Source organism: Malus domestica, chromosome 10 (assembly GCF_042453785.1).
Source record: "Malus domestica chromosome 10, GDT2T_hap1".
Lineage (NCBI taxonomy): Eukaryota > Viridiplantae > Streptophyta > Magnoliopsida > Rosales > Rosaceae > Malus > Malus domestica.
In genome coordinates this window covers 42,023,676-42,045,626 of record NC_091670.1, presented here as the reverse complement: position 1 = coordinate 42,045,626, position 21,951 = coordinate 42,023,676, and the positions used below count along the sequence as shown (strand labels likewise).

Below are 21,951 nucleotides of genomic sequence, written 5' to 3'. Positions count from 1 at the left end.
ATTCATACTTTCTTGTATCTAGAGATTCAAATTTATCACTATGCGTTTCCATTTTATGGTCTATGTACATGTGAAGGTGAATATTTCTTTTCTTATTTACTTATTTTTATTTTTTTAAGTGCCTAGTGATTTTGGAGAAAATCCTCAATAGGACATCGTAATCACGTCATTAGAAAGGAAACTCTCACAAGTGTTAAGCAGGGTACGAAACCTAAATGCATAGAATCTTGTTTGTTTGTGAGCATTACCTTACAGACGATGTGGTCAAGCAACGTGTTGAAGTTTTCTCTTGATTTTAGGGACTTTTCAAAAAATAAAAATTTATGAGCGGCCAAGTCAATATCTTTGTGGGCTTGATCCCAAGTAATCCTTCACCTGATGTTTGTTTGGTTGGGACATGCCACATCAATTTAAACCAAATTTTGTGAATCATATGACGTAGCTGTTGATGATTGAATTATTACTTACGTGTTAATTAACTTTATTTTCTATTGGTGATACAACATATAGTTTGCAAATGTGATATAAAACGTTGGTCTGCCTAGCATTACTCTACATAAAATATGAGCAAATTTTTCCAAATACTAATATGTTTTGGTTGGAGGGATATTGGAAACTTTATTCCATGCGTTTCGCTTTGTCACTTGGAAGGATATTGTTCATTGGCAGCCTAGTCTACCTCCAAGCTCTAGGAGTCCTCTTGCTTCACCTTTTTTATATTTTATCAACGTTAAATTTCTTAATCATGAAATGCTTACCGTTTAAGACAAGGTGTGGATTCCGTACCTAAACGGCATAATCCACATCATTAGGATTCTCCTTCACATCTATTATACTAATCATTTTTCTTTGCTTTTCCAAACAAACCATAACGGATCATATATCATAATAAAAGTTAAAAATGACCCAATACCATGCTTGAACTTTACTCTAGAAACCCAAATCAACATTTTAAATCAAATTAGTAGTTATGCAATATCAAAGTTTGTATGTAATAATACCATGCACACAAAGTTTTCTTTTTAATACAATGATATATTTACGCTAAAGGAGTGTGAGATATAAATTGATTTCAAACTCGTTATTTACGAGATTTAAAATTAAGATTTCTTACTTATAAATGCAGATACTCTTACGTATAAGTGAAGTAGAATACAACCTAACCGTTTATTAAACAATGTAAAATAAAAAAATCGAAACAATGATGAACATGTAAAAAATTTGACACCATCATAATATCTTTAATAAAAAATATTGATATTTTACAACTTCTCAATTTGATTGCCTACACAAATGAGCACCAGAAATTTTAGAGCAACGGCCACATTAATTATCCCGAACGACTGCCATCATGCACGGAACTTTCACACGTGTCACATGTGCCAAATGGCTGGTGTAGAAAGCAGGTGATGGCCAGTTGTGATTGTTGTGGAGTGGGGAGGGAGAAAAAGGCGATGGATGGCGTTAAATGCGCCAGTGCTCTTCCAACCAGGTATAAAATATCGATAATATAAGAAATATCGGTAGTTTAAAAATACGAAAATTTAGATGAAAATATCAAAATATTATTAATATCGATAAAAATTGAATAAAAACCACGAAAATTGTAAGAAAAACATGGAAATTTTTATTGAAACTTTGCAGGATGTTTATTTAGTCAATTATCTATTAGTTTATCACAAAAAATTGAAAGGAAATGCATTGCATGATAGATATAATTGATTTAGGTTGATTATATAGCGAGCTGGGAAACATTGTGAGTGTAGAAAATATGTAGTAATTAATGAAAGAAGTTTAAACACATCATAATCATTTATATATAATGAATTAGTACAATATTTTATACTTTATATATTGCATGGTAAGATACATGAGTGACTTAGCAAGGTCTAAAATATCAATGATATCGGAAATATCGGTAGTCCAAAAACACGGAAATTTCGATAGAAATATCGGAATATTATGAATATTTTAGACTATGCTTCTAACTGAGTCTTCTGCTCAATGTGGGACCTACTCACGACAGCTATTAATGCCTCTGAGGGCCCCACCCCACTTCCAAGCTCATTCATGGCTTCTCCTACTCTGCTCCCCCTCTCCCTATTTCTCACCTTTTCTTCCTTTTCCCTTCCCACAATGTTTCCTCCTCCATTTCCTCACACCTGCAAAACCCTTCTCTGAACTCCAAGCCTGAAGCTTGAAAACGCTGCGTTTATCTCTCTCTCTCTCTCTCTCTCTCTCTCTCTCTGTGATGGTTTCACTGTTTGGAGGGTAAGGAAATTGAAGGCAGGAAGGAAATGGCGTCTCTGAAGCTCACTGCCCATGTCTTTATCCTGTTCCTGAGTGAGTTTCTAGCTTATTTTTTTGTTGATTTCTTTACTGGGTTTTGTTTAATTTTGCAAATAGTTTGAGTTTTGCCTTCTTGGTCATGGTTATAATTGCTTTAGTTGTATTAGTCCAATTGGGTTTTATGAAAGATTTGTGCTTTTTTAGCTGGCCAGGGAATTCGTGTTCCTAAAAATGTCATCTTTGGTATGGTGTGCACCTCAGATTTTGTGAAACATTCTTGATGTTGATTTCAGCTTTCAAATAATATATGGTGCATTTGGTATCAGAATATTGAAGTCCTATTGTTGTTCTCAATCTTTGAATCTAATGCTTAATGTAAGGCATAGCGCCGTTTCGAGTAACTGTTTAGAGTGAATTAAGATATCCCAGGTTGTGTTAGGGTCTTGATTGCTGTTTGAGTAGTATAGGCTTGCCCTTATACAACTTTGTAGGACATACATTAGCGCAAAATTGTGGATTGAAGATTTCACCGTAATTGCCATTTTGCTACATTATTGATTCATTGATGCTACTTGTGTTTATGGAGGAACATACTTACTTTTGGCTTAGGGTTTATAATGCACATTGCTAAATAGTTCTAGGATTTATAACTAAAATTCGTTAGTTGCCATTGGTGCCGGACTAGTTTGTCTATGGCTTTAGAACTGCTCCCTAAAATTTATTAGGAAATTATGCATCTAAAACTTTTCCGATTGTGATTTGTGTTATTACTTACCAATGTCCTTTGTTTTTCATTTTATAGGTCTCCATGTATGTTGTTGCAGCACCATAGATTATCCTAAAGATCCAGTCTTGTCGTTTAAACAAAAAGATTCTATGTTACCAATGATCTCTCCTACTGTGACTCCTCAACCCTTTCTTCCCCTTCTTGCTCCTTCACCATTGGCACCATATACTAATACCACCGTCCCAAAATTATCAGGTTCCTCCCTCCCTCCTTATTTGCTCAAGTTAAACTAAATTCGCCTAAGCATTCTGTGGCTTAGTTCACAAGTTCCATACTTTTCTCATTGATCTGTGTGTGCAGGACTCTGTAGGCTAAACTTCAGTGTTGCTGAGAGTTTGATGACTGTGACCTCAATTGATTGCTGGTCCGTTTTTGCACCATTGCTAGCTAATGTTATGTGTTGTCCACAGTTGAAAGCCACTCTCACAATTCTCATTGGTCAATCCAGTAAAGAGACCAATGTTCTGGCTTTAAATGGGACAACTGCTAAACACTGCCTATCGGATATCGAGCAGATTTTGGTGGCCCAGGGTGCAAATGATAGTCTTGCACGATTATGCTCAGTTCATTCATCAAATCTGACTGGTGCATCTTGCCCAGTCATTGGTGTTAATGAGTTTGAGGATACAGTTGATACTTCCAAGTTGCTTGCTGCTTGTGAGAAGATTGACCCTGTGAAGGAATGCTGTGCTCAAACGTGTGAGAATGCTATATTAGAAGCTGCTACAAGGATTGCATCAAAAGCTTCTGATGTTTTGAGCACAGATGGTGCTCATGATCTCTTACCTGATAGATCAAGTAAAGTCAATGGCTGCAAAAGTATTGTCCTCCGATGGCTGGCAAGGAAACTCAGTCCTTCTCGTGCCAAGGAAGTTCTAAGGGGACTGTCTAATTGCAAGATTAACAAGGGTGAGTTTATAGTAAAACATGGTGCTACATAGAAAATGAAAAATTATACTTACTATATTAACAGGTCAAAGCATGGGATATTCATAAATATATTATTTCATATATCTTCTTATAAACCGTCTCTCAAAATTTTTATGATGTTATCAGTCTCATTCTTTCTGTATTGGAAGGGATTTTCTTGGAAATTCTACAGGTGGATTGCCATTTTTATGAATATGGATTATAGTCATATAAGAGATATCATTGGAATTCTAGCTGTATACCTTCCTCGTATTCGGGGCTTACTCCCGTATTGTGAAAGTTGATTATTAAATAATTTTTTGTGTGAGAGACAGAAAAAGAATGAGAAAGATTAAGAATACTAGTAAATGTTTTTCTCTGTGTGTTATACTTGTTTGATTTTACTTGAAGATGCCACTCTTCGATTGGAGTATCTGATCGTGTATTGTGTCTGGTGTTGACTTCAGCTTGTCCCCTGGTTTTCCCTGACATGAAGCATGTTGCAACGGGTTGTGGGAATGGGATAAGTAACCGGACTGCATGTTGTACTGCCATGGAGAGCTATGTGGCCCACTTGCAAAAGCAGAGTTTAATAACCAACTTGCAAGCTTTGGATTGTGCTGCATCACTGGGAATGAAGTTACGAAAATCAAATATTACCGAAAATGTGTATAGCCTATGTCATATAAGCCTGAAGGATTTCTCGCTTCAAGGTTAGTGCTTTCCTCTTGTCCTGCTTTTTTGTTAGCTAACTATAAGTAACCTATAATGGTACTAATATGTATTGTGTGCTTTATGCATGTCAAAATTATTGGGATGGATTCGTACAACTCAGTTGGAAATCAAGGTAATAAACTTCTTTCGTTTGTATTATCCAATTGTATTAGTATAATCGAAGAAATTCTTAGCATTATCAAAATGTTTTACTGTATCGAAAGAAAAGGGTACATTTTTTGAATTTATTTTCAAAATAACTACTTTGACTTTGCCAATGGTGGTAGAGTTGTCAATAATTTCATACCAGTGCTTTTGCTCTTTTCTTGTTCTAATCTTGTAAACTTGTCATTCTTTTTACTTTTGCGTGATAGTGTCTGGATGTCTTTTGCCAAGCCTGCCTTCCGATGCCACATTTGACAGTTCAGGTGTCAGCTTCCTTTGTGATCTGAATGATAACATTCCAGCTCCCTGGCCCACCTCTCAAGGGGCAGCTTCATCTTGCAGTAAACGTATGTGCAAGCAAGCTGTTTCTGTTTATTCATTTCCATGGAGTACCCTGCATTTTGCAGTACTTTCTTATGCGGCTGTATTTTTCATTTAGAAAACTTCATTTTAATCCTTGGCAAAGATGACTTTTTGATTAAAACCATGAGTAAGATCAAAATCTAATTTTCGTCCCTTGATACATTAATAACCTCAGTTATTAATTATATTTTGATTTTTTAATTATTTATCTTTTTCTTTCTATTTTTTAATATATTAATTTTATTTCATTATAATTTTTATTTTCATTTCATTCATCGTAATATATTTTGTTGTGAACATTTAGATAAACTAATTTTTGTTATACAATATATTTTGATGTACTTTATCTTCTTCATTTACGTATATTAAATTCATTATAATACATTTTGGTGCATACATTTAGGTACAAACATTTAGGTACATTAATTCAATATAATACATTTTCGGTACTAACATTTCAGTGCATACATTTCGGTACATACATTTAGGTACATTAATTTAATATTAATACATTTCGGTGCATATATTTAGGTACATATATTTCGGTACTAAAATTTAAATATATTAGTTCAATATAATATATTTCGGTACTAACATTTAGGTACATTAATTGAGTCTTTCAAGTTTGAAGAATGTTAAATAAAATTAATAAATTAAAACTCTTTTTTGGTCAAACATAAATTAAAATTTGTGTATTAATAAATTTAAATATTTAATGGGAGACATTAAATAAAATGCACATTAATTATTTTGAATTAAGGGCACATTAGGGACTAAAATCAATATTTAATCTAACACCAGGTTTTTTTTTAAATTTTAATCTTCTTTAGGGATTAAAGTTCAAAAACCCCTTTTTCATTTAGTAGTGCGCTCATGATTTCTGCCTGACTTTGTTGGACTTTCAGATGTCAAGATTCCTGCACTTCCTGCAGCAGCATCTGCTGAAAGTGGTGAGTAAATTCATTCATTAATTAATCTTCGTCGATGATGATTTAACTTATTTGAGCGGTCCCCAATTGGAGTATGTAAGGCATTCAAAGTTGTGGTTATCCTTATGAACAAAACTTAGGAACTAGTCGCAGAACAGTTTGAGCATTATGTACATACAAAACCACAGTGTATGCCGACACTTATACCACGCACATTAAAGGCTAAAGCATATGCTCTGATGTTCTCCAGGTCTATACCATGATGGTGTGATGCTTTCTCTACTCCTCGCTTCCGCCATGGTTCTTATGACGCTTCTGTAATTAACTTTTCCCTCGAGGCAAACATGTCAGTCCTTGAAGGAGAATTCGTGAAATGGTTCGTTGTTTATGCAGATCACCCCCAAGCTAATCGACACAAGACTGTCGTGAAACTATACCTGCGGCGATCTGACTTCAAGTTTGTGCTTCCAATCCTACAGATTCATGATTCTTGCTTGCTTCTGTAATAAGTTTTTTGTAAAAAAGTTTAGGAAATCGCTCGTGGTTGATCATATTGTAAGTTGTAACCGTCACCATTATAAAGATTGCATGTAAATTTAGATTGCAGCCAAAATATAATCTTGTTTTGCAAGTGATGAACCTACTCCGCCATATATTGTACTCCTTTACCAAATTTAATCTTACCAAATTTGCGTGTATTTCCTCATGTCGTAGTTTTTCATGGTGGATTAAACTTATAGTGGTGGCACCACTAAAAGTACTTCGCAGATGCCCTTCGAGTGCATTTTTGCTTATCATCATTTAGTGTGGTGTATGTTTATCATTTTATTTATTATCATTAGATGAGTTGAATTTTGAGATTTGTGTCCATCCATTACATGAATTTCGAAATTCATACTCATCTAACTGTAACAAATAGGATGATGAACATACACCATACTGTGAGCAAAAATGCTCCCGATGCCCTTATGCCCCTTACGCAGTACAGAAAGCAAGTCAGGCGGGCTAAGGTCCATTCGAAGTAATGCGACAGGATTTGATGTTGCACCATCTTCAGATCCTTTGGATCTGGAGTTTTTTCGAGAATATGTCCCATCTTCAATATCATGATTGGGTCAATCAGGCCAAATTAAGAGTCAAATATAATAAATAGAAAATCGAAAACATACATAGCAATTCCAATAGAAATACTTAGAATAATTCCACTACAGAAAATTGGCCATACTATTCAAATTTTAAATTCGTAATTTCTGAAAACTTCAGCTTTTTAATGTCTTCAATATATGACACTTATGTCGTCAATTTTTTATCTCTACATCGTTGATGTTTAATACTAATTATTTTCTGTGTTCGACCTAAATTAGCAGATTAATAGAGAATGAAAAGCAAAAATAAAGAAAATAATTAGTATAAATTAAGAATAAGATGGATGTATGCCATATAAAACAAGAACAAAGAAAAAAAGAAAAAAAAGTAGATGCCTGGTCCGACAATATCTACCATTCTCAACAGGTTCATACACCTACCATTCTCAACGACATTGAACCTGTTTTGTCAGGTAAGTAGAATTTCACGTTAAACACATGGGAACAAATTTTTGGAATGAGGATGCTCTTTATGAGGATTATTAGAATCTTCAAATCGTGTCCGTTCATCGTACATCGTGTGATTAAAAATTATTTTAAATATTTTTATTTTAAATTAAATATAAATAGTATCTGATGAAAACTGACCGTACGATATACAATGAATGGACACAATTAGAGGATCATCAGGATCCTTATGGAGAGTATCCGTTTGCATGTCCATTTTCTTATTCTGTACTTTTTCTTTTGTTTACGTACCTTAATTATTATTTAACTTAGAGTAATCTTAGGAAGACTAAATTATAGACAAAATTTGCAAACTAAATAATGTGTCACCGATAGGAAATGAGCATGTTTATCAGAAGTATGATTCTCTCATCTCCTATTCACATCCCCTTCTCCCTCCTCCTCTCACATGTTGCTTTTTATCTTCTTCTGACTATTAAAAAATTAATACAAAACGTTGACGTGACTTAACTGTAACGTAACCTTTCAAATATGAGGGGAGGGAAGGGGAAGGATACTAGGAAGGGAAAGAATCATACTCTCGTTTATCAATATTTAAGTAATAATCCAATAATTACTTCTATGTCATTTAATTTACAAAAAAAAAACTTCCTATAAATTTAATCTCTTTAGCATTACTCTTTTAACTTAAGTAATATGCAGCTGATCCTTGCTTGCATGGTTGATTAACTTGATTGGGAGAATCTACACCACAACAATTGACAAATATTCTGTCAGTTTATGTTTATCACTAAAGCAAGACTTATTAATTGAGTACTTATCTTTTTTTGGTCGATAATTGACACTTATTACGTACGGAAATGTTTTTTCTTTGTAATTGAAAAGTCACAGTTTCGAATCGTGAAATCTTCTTTACAAATTAAAAAAGAATAAAAATGGGTATAATATACGTCCTTTCCTCCATCCTCACAAAATAGAGAACTTTGTTCGCTTGGAATCTCCCTCTTAATTCTTAGCTATTTCTCCCTCTGAAAGAAGGTGGTACCTGATGATGCAAAATCTTGTCCTGTGGCTGCTTAATTACTTAATTAGATGGTACCGATCTTCTCCTACTACTCAGCATCACATGTTGGTGGTACTGGTAGTTGAACATTAAAATCGTACGTGGTCCAAATTAAATTATTTTTTGTCTCTTATATTGTTCAGTTGTGACGAATATCCGTCTTTTCCTTTTGGTGCTTTTTGATTTGATTTAAGAGAATTTCAACAAAAAACTTATAGTACTGTTTATTTTAATGAAAAATCATATTTTTACATTAAAAAATCAATACTGATACTATTTGATTTACCCTTTATTTTGTTCTTATCGTTAAAACTTCAAATTTTCAAATCATTTTTATTAGTTTTGCTTTGATTTTTAATTCATTTTTGGGGTGCAAATAAAGGAGTGGCTGTTGGGTGTGGATCATCGACGGCAAAGCATTTTTGGCATAGTTAACGCGGGATGCCTACTACATCACTGGCTTTCCGGGGTTGAATAAAGCAAAATGGGTCACATCGGTCATTTCTTAAAATAATTTATAACTTATATTAAATAATTTTACTTTTAATAGTATCAATACTTTTGTATAAAAATTTAAAATATCCCACATTGGTTATCTTACAAAATAAATAATAACTTATATTAAATTATTTCACTTGTAATTGCATCATTGCCTTTTATATAAAAACTCGATACTCACTGATTGCACAAATAATTAAGTGGAAGATAGTATCAATACTATTAATGTTGCATAGCTACCCATCTCTTTGAAACTTTAACATGGGTTTGCCTTTAGAGCTCAGGTATACATGTTTGTTTCAACTTTTAATGTCATTTTTTCTTTACCATTTCTCCTCTTGTATCTGTTTTTAGTTACAGTTTATATATTTCTTTTCTCAGGAAATATGGAGTGGGATGATAGGAGGTACTTCTATATAGATTGTTAGGCCATCTCCAACTGAAGGAGGGCCAGAGGGCCCTCAAAAAAATTAATTTTTTAATGAACAGTTGTTTGGGCAAAAAAATACTGGTTTGGGCCGAGTTTAGAATTGTTCTCGGCCCAGAGGCCGTGCTTAGGGGTCGTTGGGGGTTATCCAACTCATGGGACATGCAGTCAAAGCTGGCCGTGTCCCATCGGGAATATGAGGGATGTGGGTGAATCCTATTACGAGAAGGAGTTTCGACATGATAAGGATGTTGGAGTTTGAGATTGTATGCGGCCTGATAATGAGTTAAGTTCAAAGTCCTAGTAGGAGTAGGACTGGCCAAGATAAAGTTGGATCGGGGAAATGAGTTCTAATCCGAGAATGATTGTGATTCAATGCAGGTTGGCTACTATAAATAGGGGAGGGATGACATCAAAGAAGCGCCCTCCAATTCAACACAAAAACTACCCTGCGCAAACCCTCGCTTTCGCGAAACCTCTCAACGATCTTAAGATTTTTTATTTTCTTCTTTTGCAGACATATCTTCAGTTTGGATAAACAACATTGTGAAGGCAACCGGTGAACATCTTCAGTTTGGATAAACAGCACTGTTCCTTAGAATCAGGTGACCGCGAAGCACCTTCAGTTTGGATAAACAGTACTGCGTCAAGACCGATTGGTTATCTATCCAAGTCTCGGTCGAGAATGATTTTTGAATCCCTATTGGCAGATGTCATCTCATTAGCCTTCTCGGCGAAGTGAGGTGTTACGAATTACTGAGCTCGGCACATTGAACGCCCAGTTGTTTATGATTGGGTATTCACAAGTAGGTTTTAGAGTTCAGCATTCTGACGGCTGAACCACTTTCACAATCAAGACGTACATTTGTTTTGCGTACTTGTGCCCATATAGTCTGGTGTCGATTCGGCATGCTTATACTTTAACGAATATAATCACGGTGATCGAATCCGACGTCGACGATTTGTGAACTTCGCAGAACTAGGAGCCTTGTCTTCAGGCTCTAAAACCCGAAGACCGAGAGTGTTCCTTCCTCGACTGCAGTCACAAGATCGAGAAGTCAGCCGCGCGCTCAACGCAACATCAACACATTTTACCCCTCGCCCGACGAGTTGGCACGCCCCGCATATTACCGAATGACGTAGTTAGCTCATTAGTTACTCTGCATGCGTGCCATGTAGGTTTTGTAGTTTTTAGGGTCAACAACAGTGTAAGACCATATTTCTTATAATCTCCAACCAAGAGCCAAAGGGTCATAGGGCTCGTTTTAGCCTTGTCACAAAGAACCATCTCCAACAGAGGGCCAAAGGGTCATAGGGGCAAATATAATTTATTATTTAAATTTAAAAACTACAACAACTTAAATTTATAGGAAAAATGAGATTTTATTTTTAATTTTGGCCAAAAAAAAAATTCAAATCCAACGGTAACTAACGTTTAATATTATTTAATGGCTGAGGAAGTTATAGAAAAAAAAATTTGTAAAAAAAAAACTGTAAAAAATAAAATAAAATAACTGTTAGCTGACGTCAACTAGTTACCGTTGGAATTCAAATTTTGGCCGGCCTGAGGTCGACTAGTTGGCTAGTTTGGGCCGGTAGGTTGGTCCTTTGATCCTTTTTTGTCAAGTGGGGCCCACGAGCCCTTTGACCTGACCCTCAATTGAAAACAATTTTCGACCCTCTGACCCTCTAGACCCTTCGGTTGGAGATGACCTTATCTTATTTTGGGTCACATTTCGAATTGACTGGAGCACAGAGGTTAGCTTAACTAAAAATAATTAACCATCTTGAGTTTAATTGTCAATTAAACTATTAAACCATAGCATATATATGGTGCATTTATGAGCAGAACGGATTCCTGCTCCTAAAGGGCTTCCTATATATATTGGAGTTCACAAATGTGTGTAGTTACGCCATGCATGCATGGAGATATGATCATGCATATATTATATAGGCCTAATCGTGTTAATAATTTAATCAAAAGACTGTTTATGTGGGAATAAAATTAAAATTTAACATTTCGTAACGTAATCTGGTACCAAATTTAGTTCAAAAGTGATTATCATATCAATAATTTTGATAGAAATCGAATTTTATTGGGAGAATGACAGAGTCGGGGCCTTACAGTGGTCGCCCTTCATGGGTGATTCTTCTTTCACCTGTTCACATAGTAAGTGAAGTACAGTGTACACCTACTTTTCTGATGCTAATTAACATTTCTCATCGTGTCGGTTCAAGTACCATGACCTTAAGAAATTTGTCCGCTCCGACATATTAACTTTAAATCTTTCATAGCCAACGTTCTCTCCACATTTGCTTTGTAAATTTCAATTTTGTATTTACACCTTTGTTTTTTAGGAGACACGAGATTCATATTTAGCGCATTTTCTCTCACAATAATGAAAAAAGAAATATCTGCACGATTGATTATAAAGTCTTCCTTTGACCTAAAAAACCTAATCAATTACACTCCCTTTTTTTTTTGTCGAATTGGAAAAACTAGAACTCTAATTCTATCATAATTTGCTTACAAAATAAAAAAAGAATACTAATAAATTAATTGAAGCCTAAACACTTGTGTCCACGGAAAAAAGTGTGAGAACATGAAATTGTTGTCTAAAGTGGATTATTAATGCCCTCAAAACATATACTTCCGAAATTCCAAGCACCATTTCTCTCTATGCATCCAACTGTGGCACACTGCTACCCACATACACCACAACGTTTCCCGTCCAGAGATGTCTCAAGGCCAACTCCACCAACCCATCTTAGCCTCCGAACAGGAACCGGCAGCAGAAGCCTCCAGCAATGGAGACCGTGTGGACTTTCTACTCGAGACGGTGCTGTCCGACACCCAATTGCCCCCATTCAAGCGACTCCGCATGGCCACATGGATCGAACTCAAGCTCCTCTTTCGCCTTGCTGCCCCCGCCGTCTCGGTTTATGTCATTAACAACTCCATGTCACTTTCCACTCGTATCTTCGCCGGCCACCTCGGCAATCTTGAGCTGGCCGCCGCCACTCTCGGCAACAGCGGCATCCAACTCTTGGCCTATGGCCTCATGGTACAATTATCAATATAACTTTATGTGCCCTACGGCTTGTGTTATAAATTAGAATGTCAATTATTAAGATTAGAATTCAGATGATGAACGTTTTCAATCTCCTCGAACGATCACATGCAAAAACATTTTAGATTGACAGTATAACAACATAACATGCGGTCGTGTGTTGTCATTCTTATCTCTTTAATGATTTTTTTGGTTTGGCTCTTGTTTCTTGCAGCTAGGCATGGGAAGTGCAGTGGAGACTCTATGTGGGCAAGCCTACGGTGCCCAAAAGTATGACATGTTAAGCATATACCTTCAAAGAGCAATCATAGTCCTCTCTCTCACTGGCCTCCCACTTCTGGCAGTCTTTCTCCTCGCAAAACCCTTGTTGCTTTTACTCGGCGAACCAACCGCCGTGGCCTCAGCCGCCGCCGTCTTTGTCTACGGTCTCATCCCTCAAATATTTGCCTACGCCATAAACTTCCCCATTCAAAAGTTTCTCCAAGCACAACGAATTGTGGCCCCAAGTGCTTACATATCAGCAGCTACTTTTGGGGTGCATTTATTGCTGAGCTGGGTTGCTGTGTACAAGCTGGGTTTAGGGTTGCTAGGTGCGTCTCTTGTATTGAGTTTGTCGTGGTGGATAATAGTTGGAGCCCAGATTGTTTACATCTTGGCGAGCAGTCAGTGTAAACTGACTTGGCAGGGTTTCAGTGTGCAAGCCTTTTCTGGGTTGTGGGATTTTTTCAAGCTATCGGCTGCATCGGCGGTGATGTTGTGCTTGGAGGTTTGGTACACTCAGGTGCTAGTTTTGATTGCTGGGTTGCTAAAAAATCCTGAGCTTGCACTAAATTCTTTGGCCGTATGGTAAGGGCTAACACCACTCTGTCTTTTAATTAATTATTATCTAATGTTATCCATTTTAATTTAGTGGAATACTAGATAGACTAATTTTTTTAATTAAATTTGTAAATTATATGATGTGTCATCAACAAAAAATAAACACGTAAATCAGCACTTAAGTGATAATACAATCATCAACAAATTATGCTATATAATTTACAAAATTTGATCTAAGAAGTTGATCTCAAGAGGTCAGTTAGCAAGTATTATAGTTTATTGCTATTTTTCAGTCATAAGTAGAAAAATATTAAATTTAATTCTTATAAATTGTGAGTTCGATGTCAAATTGATTTTGCATTGTGTCTTAGCTTTAGGTTTCACGCTACCTAGTGCAAATAAAATCCTTAAATTACACAAAATGATTTTAATTATGGATTAAATTATAATTTCATACCATATTTTTTAAACAGTACAATGCCATATATTCTTTAAATTTTCTATTTAATTATTAAATAATAACGTTGCAGGCCCATTACTTCTCCAACTGCAATATTAAATTAATTAATTAATAATAATTTATTGATTTTTTATTTAACAATTAAAATTAATTAAAAAATAATAACTCTCTTTCTCGCCCACTCTCTGCTCTCATTTGCAGGGAAAATATTTAATTGTGACGGAAATATAGATGATATCATTTATTTTTATACAAGTGATGGAAATTTTTAATTTTTAATTTATTAATCTTTTAACACACTTAACCCGTCATTTATATAAGGACACATGGTATATCACTTTGTGTAACCGGAACACTGAAAAATCTCCACTTGTAGAGAAACAATGGCAGCCATGGCTGCCGTGGCCATAGACACCCTTCACTCCCACTCCTTCCACCCAAAACACCATCTTCCACAATCTGCCTCCCTTATACTATTCCAGTTCTACCCCCATCAACCATATGAATTCCACCATGAAACCCTGCACATTCTGCGACTCCATCCAAAACCTCTCTAAATTTCCAATCTTTTCTCTTATTCTTCTTTGCCACTCTCCTCATTTGCTTCACTGAATCCGAACTCCAAACTTCATCACTCATTCTACCCTTCAAAACCCAACAAATTCCATCTGGGTCCCTCCCAAAAGTCCCCGAACAAGCTTCCTTTCCACCACATTGTCACCCGCATAGTCACCGTCCCAGTCGGAATTCGATGGTTATCGACACAGGAAGCTTGCTCTCCTGTCTTCACTGCAACAAAACCCGGAACTATAACACATTCGATCCGATCCGGTCCACCTCCTACCCCCCGTTCCATGCTCCTCATCCACCTGCACGAACCGGACCCGAGACCTCACCATACCCGCTTCCTGCGACTCCAACAAGCTCTGCCATGCCACGCTCTCCTACGCCGAAGCTCTCCACGCCACGCTCTCCTACGCCGGCGCCACGAACCGGAATTCCGGATTTGGTATTCGGGTGCATGGATTCAACTTATCCGGCGAGATTCCCGCAACGGCGAACCATTTGACCCATCTCTTCACATCTTCAGTTCGAGGCGAACCGTTTTTCCGGTTCGATCTATGGCCACGGCAGCCATGGCTGCCATTGCTTCTCTGCAAATGAGGAGCAGAGAGTGAGTGAGGGAGACAAGTGAGAGGAGAGAGTTTTTTAAAATTAACGTTAATTGTTAAATAAAATATTTCAGTTGGAGAACGAGTGGGCTCTGTTTCTGCTAAGTTATCATTTAACAATTAAATTGATAAAAAATTTAATAAAAATCTGACGTTACAATGAATTTATAAATTAAGCTAAGATATTGTAATATTTAAAATATAAAATATAAAATTTTGATTCGATAATTAAAATAATTTTGTATAATTTATTCAAATAAAAAAAGCTTTGTATAATTTATTCAAATAAAAAAAGCAAGCGGACGAGTCAAAATTGGGTTTGACTAAGGGAATATAAAAAATAAATGGAACTTTAACGAAAAGCACCGGTACTGTTCACTTTAACAAAAAACCACATTTTTACACTAAAAAGTCAATCCTGGTACTATTCACTTTACCCTTTATTTTGTCCTTATCATTAAAACTCAAAGTTTTCAAACCATTTTCATTAGTTTTCCTAAAAATAAAAGTAAGTGGACGAAGCGAAATTGGGTTTGCAAACCTGAGGAGAGCGAGTCCAAAAGTGAAGGAATATATACATTGTCCCTATCTCAAAAGCACATCTCATTAGTCACTACCAAATTTTTATCAAATAGAAACATTAATCAAACATATATGCTTAAGCCTTTTCGAAACTGCCATATTTAGCTTTTACCAAAAAGAAAAAAAAAAACTGCCATATATAGCTCCAATCGACATAGAGATATCTTCCACCCATCGTATCCTAATATTAATGAAGGAGGAACTTACATGTTGTGTCGTTATTGTCTTTTTTTCATTTTATTAAATAATTATGTGACGAGTGATATAAAGTGAGAATATACACATCTCGTATAAAAGAGAAGCGGAAGAAATATATGCTATGAACTGAGACCCCGTTACATGCAACTATTCCATTCCATCCCACAAATGGAGTATATTTAATTACTTGCCAATCATTTAATACAACGTCTACATGAACCTAATTATGATCAACGGCAATAATTTTACTATGCATAAACTAAAAAGAAACAGTTGATCCTAAACTTCCTTTGTTACATTTCATTTCCGACTAACCTTGACTGTTGGATATATATTAGTTCCTTGCCTAACTCCATTTTGAAGTGATGTTTGAAGCTCTTGTGTCCACATGATGCTGCACATTATAAACTTAGGAGTGTGCTATCCACACACCCATTTTTACTTCTCACAGACCCCTTGTTAATTTATGTTCGTTGATCTTCTTCATTTTATCTAATCTGATGGCCGAAAATTAGAAGGGTGTGTGAGAAGTAAAAAGGGGTGTGTGTGGATATCACACCCCTAAACTTATTACTTAATTTGTATAAAAGAAATAGTAAAAGGGTTTTACTGTAAATATGCAACTATGGTTTCATGATTTAAACAAGACAGCTGACAAACAAGAACATGACTTGGCTGCTAAAAAATCAGCGATAGCCCCTACTGATGATCAATCACAGTTAGACATGTGTTTAAATTGTTAATTTTTCAATTCAACTTAAAAACGTATTCAGTTATCATTGGTCATCAGCAGGTTGCTGCTTATTTTTTCAGAACTTCTTTCCATTATATAATTGTCTGTCGGAAAGAACTTCGTGCTTAAAAAATCTGCAGCTAAAGTTTTTTGTTTTTGGTAAAATCTGCAGCTATAGTTTCTTTTATTTTTTTGGTAAAATCTGCAGCTATAGTTTCGTGATGTATACAAGCAGACAAATTATTTTGTCATCATACATTATATAGTGCATGTAATAAGAAAACCATGTGGCCAAATCAAATCCGTACATATGTCATATAGTATACACGTCCCTTTACCTCGTTAAATTTTATCGATTTCAAACCGTTTATTTTCAATCGGTTTATTTTTTAAGTTTCACTTTATAAATTGATAAACATAGTGTTCTAAATATGAAACATTGAAATTACATTGTGATAATCATATTGGCGAAAGACTTTGGATTAAATTCCTTTGTAAGAACGAACAATCTATTATTGGAGATTTAAAAATAAATAGTTCGTATTGTTGCAAAAGAATGAAAGTTCTTCTCTCATTTGAGACTTAAAAAACATATTAGTTCTTCTCTCATTTGAGATTAGTCATCACCAAAACTTTATATCACACATAGAAACATATATGCTCAATGCTTTTGAGAATTAACAGTTCGGTTTGTTGCAAAAGAATGAAAGCGAACCCCATTTCTTCGATAGGTATAAATGCATGATTAGCTTGTTCGTGGTTTTACTCAACGGTGCATGGTTTCCCCTTGTGCAGCATGTCGTTAAATGGAGTGTTCTTCATGGTTTCAGTCGGGTTCAATGCAGCTGCAAGGTACGTACATTTATTTGTTTTGTAAAATATTGGTTGGATTAATTAATCTAGCTAATATGTTGAGCCATAATTAATTAAAAAGTTTAATTGATGGATAAGTAGATCTATAATTACAAATTAATTGATGGGGAATTAATCAATAAAATACATGCATGCACGTATGCAGTGTGAGGGTGAGCAATGAGCTAGGTTCTGGGAATCCAAAGTCAGCAGCATTCTCGGTTATAGTAGTAACTTTGGTGTCCTTGGCTTTTGCTGTTGTGGAAGCTGTGGTTGTGCTCTCCCTCCGCGACGTAATCAGTTATGCCTTCACCAGCGGTGAAACTGTGGCCAAGGCAGTCTCGCACCTCACTCCATATTTGGCCGTCACTCTAGTCCTCAATGGGATTCAACCAGTCCTATCCGGTATGTGCTATCACACACACACACACACACACACACACACACACATATTGTTGGAATTTAATATTTGTTATTATATTAAACTTATTAGTTGAATAAAAATTCGAAGCAGTGTCTTTGGGTGGAAAAAACGTGTCTCTCCAAATAAGGAGTTGCAATTATAAAACTTCATGAATAATCACATCAAAAGAGGCATCTCTGTTTCTATAAGTAGGCAAGTCCTACTGAACACATATGATTGCATTACAATAGTATGTAATGTGAGATATGTACATATATATATATATATATGTCTTTAATTATATTTGGGATGAGACATGATAATTCTACCATGCTGTCATTGCTATCGCTCTACAAAATAATCATATTAATAGTGCACATATATGATACAAAGAAAGTTGTGGTTGCCTTTAATGTCCTAACTATGAAATCTCGGTAAGTTCAGAGTCTAAAGGCAACAAGTGCTAGAAGTGCTTCTCATAGAAAGGACTAGTCATTAGGCTTCAAAGCAATCACAATGAGGGAATTGTGGGAGTAGATTAGTTATATTTGAGAAACGATCACTTCAAAAGAAGAAAAAAATTGCTTTTAGAAAAAGATAATGTTGTGAATTAGTTTACAAGACGGGTTTCAAATATCTCTTAGAGTGAGTTAGTTTAAGGTATTGAAAGGTTAGCGAACTTTGAAAAATACCTTAAATGTGGGGAAGTTTACCCAAGCATATAGGCAAATTACTTATTAAGTCTCAATATGTGTTTGGAGGTCTTTATGTTAGAGATAAACTGCTCTCGGTGAAATCAATTTTCATGCATGGATATGAAGTTTGTAATGGCTCTAGATTGTAAATAGTCAACCTAGTGGTACCAATTGTAAAGGTTCAACTAGAGATTACGTATGTTGTATCATCAAGGAGAATGAGATAAAATCATAAAAGCCTGTGATTAGAGTAGTCATAGTGAAAACCCAACTAGTTAACTGGAGATCTCAAGATCTAGGTTCAAAAGGGACGACAACTAAATTATGACAACTCGGAGTAGCACAAAGGAGATATACTCTCCTACCCATGTCCCGTGTTGATAACAGTGTTGTCTGGCATTGAGAGTAGGTTGAACTTTGCTTTTAATGATTCTTATAGCTTGGAATACTTAGAAGTCCAAGTGGGTTGTTGCTGGATATTCTTAAAAGAAAGTCACCTATCTTGAACGTAGAATGAGACCATTTTATAGCACTCATGATGAGCCAGAAACTATTCAACGCTGAAATACACACAAGGAGCAACCACGGGGCGTTTGAAAATATGTCGTGTGATTATTATTTAACACTAGTTCTTGTCTGTATGTAATCATTAAACCTGTATTTAAATCATTTTTCATGATAATTGAACTTGTATTTACATAATTATGGATATAACATATATGGTGATCATTGTAGGGGTGGCGGTTGGGTGTGGGTGGCAAGCATTTGTGGCATATGTGAATGTGGGATGTTATTACGTAGTTGGAATTCCATGCGGCTGTGTTCTTGGATTTGTGTTCGACCTTGGTGCTGAGGTACAATTTACCAACTCAATTATTGCGGAATACATAATATTTTACAAAATAAGAAGCTAAATGAAGCAAAATATAATCTTGCTCGACAAGGAAACAGGGGCAAGTGAACATCTTCTCTAAAAATGAAAAAGGAATTAATTAGATTTCGATATACATATGTATTATACAGGGAATATGGTCGGGGATGATAGGAGGAACTCTGATGCAGACCTTAATTTTACTGTGGGTAACATTTCGTACAGACTGGGATAAAGAGGTAATTTCAGTAATCACTATGCTCACTTCATTTTGTGTAGGCAGATTTAAGATTAAATATTAAATATAACATTTCTGTTTTGTGTTAGTACTATAAACTTACCTTAAAATCGTGACTACCATGTAAAATTACTATACTTGTACTGTGTACATCTTGAAATTGTGAATGAAACGCAAGATATTGATATGTCAAAACCTGTGATTGGTGTCCTGTATACAAAACAAATGGGCTCGGAGAAAATTTTTATTATATATCAGGAAATTTTATTTGAACCCATTTAACCTCTTTCTACACCCAACTTAAATTTAAATGGTTAATTGTCTATTTTACCCTATTGCTTAATTACTATTAAGTACAAAATGAAATTAATAATAAAACTCAAATTTATCAATAAACCCATTAAACCCTACCATGACTTCTTGTTTATCCTATATTCATTCTGGCTAAAATCCTAATAGGTTTTGTAGAGAAAAAACAAGCTTTTTTATTGATGAATGATGATTTTAAGTTTTGAATCCTCCAAATAAGGTATGGCTCAATTTATGAATATTTTGTTCGTTTGATTTCAATATTTTTAAAGTTTAGAATATGAGTATTTGGGTTTCAATTTTTTCATCAATCCTGAATGGTTTGTTAAACTTTCTGCAATTGGAAAATTCTAGGGAAAAACTTCTTACCAATGTTCTTAGATTATAAACTTCCTTGCTTGTTGATAAATATAAGGGGATGAATTGTTTGATTTGTTGCTTATGCATATCAATAGAAAGGAAAAAGGCAAATATCTAGGTTTGGTAGCAGAAAAAAAAAAAAAAGTGGCCATGCTAGTGGGAAGAGGGGGTGGGGCAAGGACGCCTTTTTAAAAAAAAAATCAATTACATATGTTATTTTATAAAGGGAATTAGTGTAAAGATAACTTAATCTTTTGAATTGGGTTTGAGATGATAGTTTAGGTAATAAATTTGGATTTAAAGAGATATTAATTTTTCAATAAAAAACAATATGGATGAAGAAAGTAAGTTGAATGAGACGCAAGATATTGATATGTAAAAATCCGTGATTGGTGTCCTGTATGCTAAACAAATGGGCTTGGAGAAATTTTTTATAATATATTTGTGCAGATTATTTAATAAGCCCCTAAGCTAGCCTCCTCAATAGTTCATTTACAAATCTTAATTAAGATGTATTTTTGGGGCACTGAGTTATTCAGGTGGACAATGCCAAAAGTCGCGTGGAGAAATGGGATGACAAGGAGCAGCCTCTACTAAAAAGTTGATGGCGTCACAAGTTTTCAACAGGCCACGAGTTTTCAACATACCATAAAAGCCACGAGTATTCAACAGGTCACAATTGCTGGCTCGGCACACCCAATATCATTGGGCGGATTCAAATTGTTTTAATGCATGCTTTTCAACTTCTGATAATATTCATTTTTCCCCTTTCTTGGAGAAAGATGTAGAGTTACAGAAATGGGTAATCTTCATAAACAGATACAAATAGAGAAGAAGAAAATGGGTGTCTTGTTCTTCGATCGAATCTCAGAAGAATACATAACTTTCGGGATTCACTAATTTTAGTCACTAAGAAATTAGGGCTTGACCCATTCGCACATAGAATACATATCATGGAGTGGAGCTTGTTATATTTTAATATGCTATATAAAAGACAAATAGATAGCATATTGCACAAAAACCACACCGAGCGAACCCTTGGCACATTTTTGTACTTCACCCATCCGCTAGAGGTTTTTTTTTTTTTTTGGGGGGGGGGGGGGGTGGGGGTATTATCAATAGTTACTTCACCCATCCTCTAGAGTCCGCTTTCCCTAATCAATAGTTACTTTATTGGGGACCCTAATCTCTTAAAGTCACTCATAAAGGAATTGGCGTAGTCTACCTGTTTTTTCATAATAGAGCTGTTATTCCCTTTAAATTGAAAACTCTGAATAATTCCCTCTAGCCAGTCGCCCCTATTTACATGAAAATACAATAGATGAATAGTTATTCGGGTCATCCAATAGCTCTTCATTGGATTAATCACGTTAATGCTTGTCTAAATGCATGGATGATAAATGCAGAGACTTGGGATTCTCGTGGGTCTGAACAAAATTAGGAGCACCTCGGGTGATCCATGATGCTAAAAGAGACCATCTACTTGAACCA

The 21,951-nt window shown here is 35.3% G+C and overlaps 2 protein-coding genes across 5 annotated transcripts; both read left to right on the top strand.

Annotated features, from left to right (window-relative positions):
- The first annotated feature begins 2,060 nt into the window (after positions 1–2,060).
- On the top strand, positions 2,061–6,854 carry LOC103446716 (uncharacterized GPI-anchored protein At1g61900). 4 transcript variants are annotated; one of them, XR_011571712.1, is made up of 8 exons: positions 2,061–2,343; positions 3,092–3,271; positions 3,377–3,985; positions 4,453–4,698; positions 4,821–4,929; positions 5,074–5,211; positions 6,133–6,177; positions 6,407–6,854. XR_011571712.1 is itself a non-coding variant. In XM_008385849.4 (8 exons), the coding sequence occupies exons 1-8, from the start codon at positions 2,298–2,300 to the stop codon at positions 6,475–6,477; spliced, it is 1,347 nt and encodes a 448-aa protein (XP_008384071.1). In that variant the 5' UTR covers positions 2,061–2,297; the 3' UTR covers positions 6,478–6,854. The 4 variants fall into 4 exon arrangements, 2 of the variants coding, with proteins under 2 accessions (XP_008384071.1, XP_070661725.1); XM_008385849.4 differs by having other exon boundaries at positions 4,821–4,832; XR_011571713.1 differs by lacking the exon at positions 4,821–4,929 and having other exon boundaries at positions 4,453–4,702.
- Positions 6,855–12,066: 5,212 nt separating this feature from the next.
- Positions 12,067–21,356, top strand: LOC103446715 (protein DETOXIFICATION 40-like). The gene is made up of 7 exons (XM_008385848.4): positions 12,067–12,762; positions 12,983–13,614; positions 17,528–17,584; positions 17,751–17,989; positions 19,418–19,536; positions 19,706–19,792; positions 21,000–21,356. Exons 1-7 carry the CDS (start codon positions 12,436–12,438, stop codon positions 21,063–21,065), a joined length of 1,527 nt encoding a protein of 508 aa, XP_008384070.1. The 5' UTR covers positions 12,067–12,435; the 3' UTR covers positions 21,066–21,356.
- Positions 21,357–21,951: the final 595 nt, after the last annotated feature.